The sequence below is a fragment of the Dama dama genome, chromosome 2 (genome assembly GCF_033118175.1).
Source record: "Dama dama isolate Ldn47 chromosome 2, ASM3311817v1, whole genome shotgun sequence".
Lineage (NCBI taxonomy): Eukaryota > Metazoa > Chordata > Mammalia > Artiodactyla > Cervidae > Dama > Dama dama.
The window spans coordinates 23,002,571-23,006,791 of NC_083682.1; the positions used below are offsets into that span (position 1 = coordinate 23,002,571).

A 4,221-nucleotide genomic window follows, 5' to 3' on the forward strand; every position below is an offset into this window, starting at 1 on the left:
GTATATATATATATATTCAGTAAGTACTTGCTGAATAAATGCTGTTTTTGTTCAAAATCTTTCATCTCCCCTTTATCTGACAGATTGGCTGCAGAGGCTGTTCTCTGCTTTTAGGTCTTGACAAAAGTTGCTATTAGTTATTTCACAAATATTTGCTTTTAGTAATCAAGCTTAAACTGCATGATCAAGTAAATCAGAGAGATTGGAGAGAAATCAGAGAAAATGTCTTTAGGTTTAAGCTTGGAGAAGGTGCAAATAATTCTTCCTATATTTTAGAGGTGACTGAAATAAGAATATCCTTCTCTGAAGTCCCAAACACCTAATTTTACCCTTCTTGGCTCTAACACTTTCTACATTCCCCACTGAAATTATGTAAGTACTTGTTTTTATCTATAAAGAATCTCATGAGATCCTAGAAAGTAAAAATGCCACTTCAGAGATTTTGTTGTCACTTACAGGGAGGTAGTGTAGCCCAGTGGTTAAGAATAAGAAATCTGGAGTTGGACAGGCTGTGGTTTTGACTCAAGATTCTGGAAACTTCTAGCAGTGTGTGCTCCTCACTTTTAAAGTAGAGATGACTAGGTCTAATATATAAAGTTGTTGTGAGGAATAAACAAATTAAAATTATTTTTGTATTGCTTTAGATGCTTGGTATCTGTAGCAGGCTTCTGGGTCAGATAGTGCCTGGTACACGGTAAGTGTTCAATACCAGGTAGCAAGAATTATTTTTTCACACTGTTTTGTTCTTGCATGCTAAATCGCTTCAGTTGTTCCTGACTCTGTGTGAGCCCATGGCCTGTAGCCTGCTAGGCTCCTCTGCCCATGGAATTCTCCAGGCAAGAATACTGGAGTGAGTTGCTATTTCCTCCTCCAGGGGATCTTCCCCACCCAGGGATCGAACCTGCATTTCTTACCTTTCCGACGTTGGCAGGTGGGTTCTTTATCACCAGTGCCACCTGGTTTTGCTCTTAATTGTGTTTAAAAGGATGCAACTTGAATAAAAGTTCATTAAAACCCTTGTTAAGCACTGTCAGAGATGTAAGTAAACATTTCTTCTTCCCTGGGAAGGTGGTCTCTGGAGATGTGATCCCGAGGGAGTCTCTTGTAATAAAGTCAACTGAGATATCTGATCCAGAATAAAAGCCTTTAGTCTCCTGTTACCCATGGGCATAAGGAAAGGATGCTGCTTCATCCTTGGAGCGTGGACAGGAGGCTTGGGGCAAAGGCACAGTCAGAGACCATGTCCTTCTACTCAGCAAGAGAAGCAAGATAAACTAGAGGTTTTGATCATTAAAGTGGAGAAGCAGAGGCATCTGAGCCCCGAGTTTTCACCTTCTTTACACAGGGCATTTGAGTATCCATGAAAGAGGTGGATGAGAGCCAGCAGAGCTCAGCACTGTGACTCCAAGCAGAAGGAGGGTAAGTGCCTGCCTGACCTGGTCTGTCCTGTGGCAGAGAGAGCTCACACTCTGAGCCAAACCACCTGAGTTCACCTTTTGTCACAACTTAGGAATACTGGGACTTGTGCAAATCACTTAAGTCCAGTGTCTTCATCTGTCATATGGGGATAAACATAACACCACACACGACAGAGGATGAGATGGTTGAATGGAATCACTGACCCGATGGACATGAGTTTGATCAAGCTCCAGGAGTTGGTGATGGACAGGGAAGCCTGGCATGTTGCAGTCCATGGGGTCACAAAGAGTTGGACATGACAGAGCAACTGAACTGAACTGATCATGCCACACAGAATGTAGAACCGTGCCTATCTCACAGCTGTTGTTTTTCAGTCATTGTCATGTCCAACTCTTTGCGATCCCATGAACTGCAGTATGCCAGGCTTCCCTCTACTTCACTATAGCCCGGAGTTTGCTCAAACTCATTTCCATTGAATCAGTGATGTCATCCAACCATCTCATCTTCTGTCATCCCTTTCTCCTCCTGCCTTCAATCTTTACCAGCATCACAGCCTTTTTCCAATGAGTTGGCTCTTTGCACCAGGTGGCCAAAGTATTAGAGCTTCAGCTTCAACTTCAGTCCTTCCAATGACTATGCAAGGTTGATTTCCTTTAGGATTGACTGGCTTGATCTCCTTACTGTCCAAGGGACTCTCAAGAGTCTTCTTCAGCACCACATTTTGAAAGCTCCCAGTTAGAGCTCAGTAAGTGTTCCTTTTCTTCTCCATCTCACCTTCATAACTTCCAGTAACTTTCAAAATATGTTGCCTCTGTTTTGTTTAGTGACTCTTTCTTTTTCCCTCACAGATTCTCCTAGAGGAGAATGGCTGCAGATAACACCTCCTCTGTGATAGAGTTCATCCTCACAGGCTTAACAGACCAGGCACAACTCAAGATCCCCCTCTTCTTCCTGTTTCTGAGTTTCTATGTAGTCACCGTAGTGGGGAACCTGGGTTTGATAACCTTGATTGGACTGAATTCTCACCTTCATATTCCCATGTACTTTTTCCTCTTCAACCTCTCCTTCATAGATTTTAGTTATTCCACTACCCTCACCCCTAAAATGCTGATGGGTTTTGTCTCAGAGAAGAACATCATTTCCTATGCAGGGTGTATGACTCAATTTTTTTTCTTCTGTTTTTTTGTCTTTTCTGAATCCTACATCCTGTCAGCGATGGCATATGACCGCTATGCCGCCATCTGTAAGCCACTGGTGTACACGGTTACCATGTCTCCTCAGGTGTGTTTACTCCTTTTGTTGGGGGTCTATGGGATGGGAGTGTTTGGAGCTGTGGCTCATATGGGAAACATAATGTTTATGACCTTCTGTGGTGACAACCTTGTCAATCACTATATGTGTGACATCATTCCCCTCCTTGAGCTCTCCTGTAACAGTTCTTACATAAATTTGCTGGTGGTCTTTATTGTTGTGACTATTGGCATTGGGGTGCCCATTGTGACCATTTTTATCTCTTATGGTTTTATTCTTTCTAACATTCTCCACATCAGCTCCACTGAGGGCCAATCCAAAGCCTTTAGTACATGCAGTTCCCATATAATTGTGGTTTCTCTCTTCTTTGGATCAGGAGCTTTTATGTACCTCAAACCACCTTCTATTTTACCCCTTGATCAGGGGAAAGTGTCCTCTGTATTCTATACTGCTGTGGTGCCCATGCTCAACCCGTTAATCTATAGCCTGAGGAATAAGGATGTGAAAGTTGCTCTGAAGAAAACCTTGAGCATAAAAATCTTCTCTTGAAAATGACAAAGAAACTCCAAAGCTTTGCTTATCAGTTAAAAAAAAAATTGCTTTTCAGTGAAGAAAACAAATGCCAGCTGGTGCTTTCTCTTCTATATTTAGAGAAAAATTTTAATTTGCCTGTAAGCATTGTATTTCTCTACTCCTTACTCTAGCCTATCTATTCCAATCAGTCTTTGTTTTATGAAAACAGTTTCCACAGTCATAGAGGGTTACTCTTTAACAGGTCTAAAGAATGATTTAATCCAGCCCCTCATATGACACATTACGCACTGGAGACTCATGTAAATATTTTGAGGTGGCCCATGGACATTCACGTACATAGTGCTAGAGCTGGGATTGGAATCTAGGCCCTTCAGTTTGAATATAATTTGCTCTGCTTTCCTTTAGTCATGCTTTGTTGATCTATCTTTTCTCTGGCAGATTTTCATTTCAAAGATTTTTATTTTTGCATTTAAAGAAACCTAATTCTATTTACAGTAATGTCATGCAACTTTTCAATGGTTCATTTTTGGAACATTGTTTTTGTAAGAATGTTGGAAGTGAAAAATGTGGCGATTTTGTCTTGACAAAATGATAAAAAAATGTTTTAATATTTTGGGGTAGGAAATAAAGTTCCATATAGAATCAAGCATAGTGCCTGCTGAGGTGGTATACAGAGTTCTATAGACATATCAACTTATTAGACCTTCTAAAGGAGGGATATACAGATTTAAGAGAGTTAAACATGTTGGCTCCAAGCTTCACTCATTATTTCTTGACTAATATGACTGAATTTGGAGCCTCACTTCAAGGGTCTGAATGATGCTAATGAGTAATAGCTTTGAGTGGAAGTGAGTCATTAGAGCAGTAACAACCAACAAACCTGGAGGAGGAAATGGCAACCCACTCCAGTATCCTTGCCTGGAAAATCTGCTGGGCAGAAGAGCCTGGTTGGCTGCAGTAGATGGGGTCATAAAGAGCCAGACACAACTGAGCATGCATGCACTCATGCAACAAACT

The 4,221-nt window shown here is 41.3% G+C and overlaps 1 protein-coding gene across 1 annotated transcript; it reads left to right on the forward strand.

The window, feature by feature from the left end:
- The first annotated feature begins 2,283 nt into the window (after nucleotides 1–2,283).
- Nucleotides 2,284–3,219, forward strand: LOC133066599 (olfactory receptor 8B12-like). Its single transcript, XM_061157838.1, has one exon. The coding sequence runs from the start codon at nucleotides 2,284–2,286 to the stop codon at nucleotides 3,217–3,219; it is 936 nt and encodes a 311-aa protein (XP_061013821.1).
- Nucleotides 3,220–4,221: the final 1,002 nt, after the last annotated feature.

Coding starts and splice junctions, on each gene's coding strand:
- LOC133066599 (XM_061157838.1), top strand. CDS start 2,284: ATGGCTGCAGATAACACCTCCTCTGTGATAGAGTTCATCCTCACAGGC.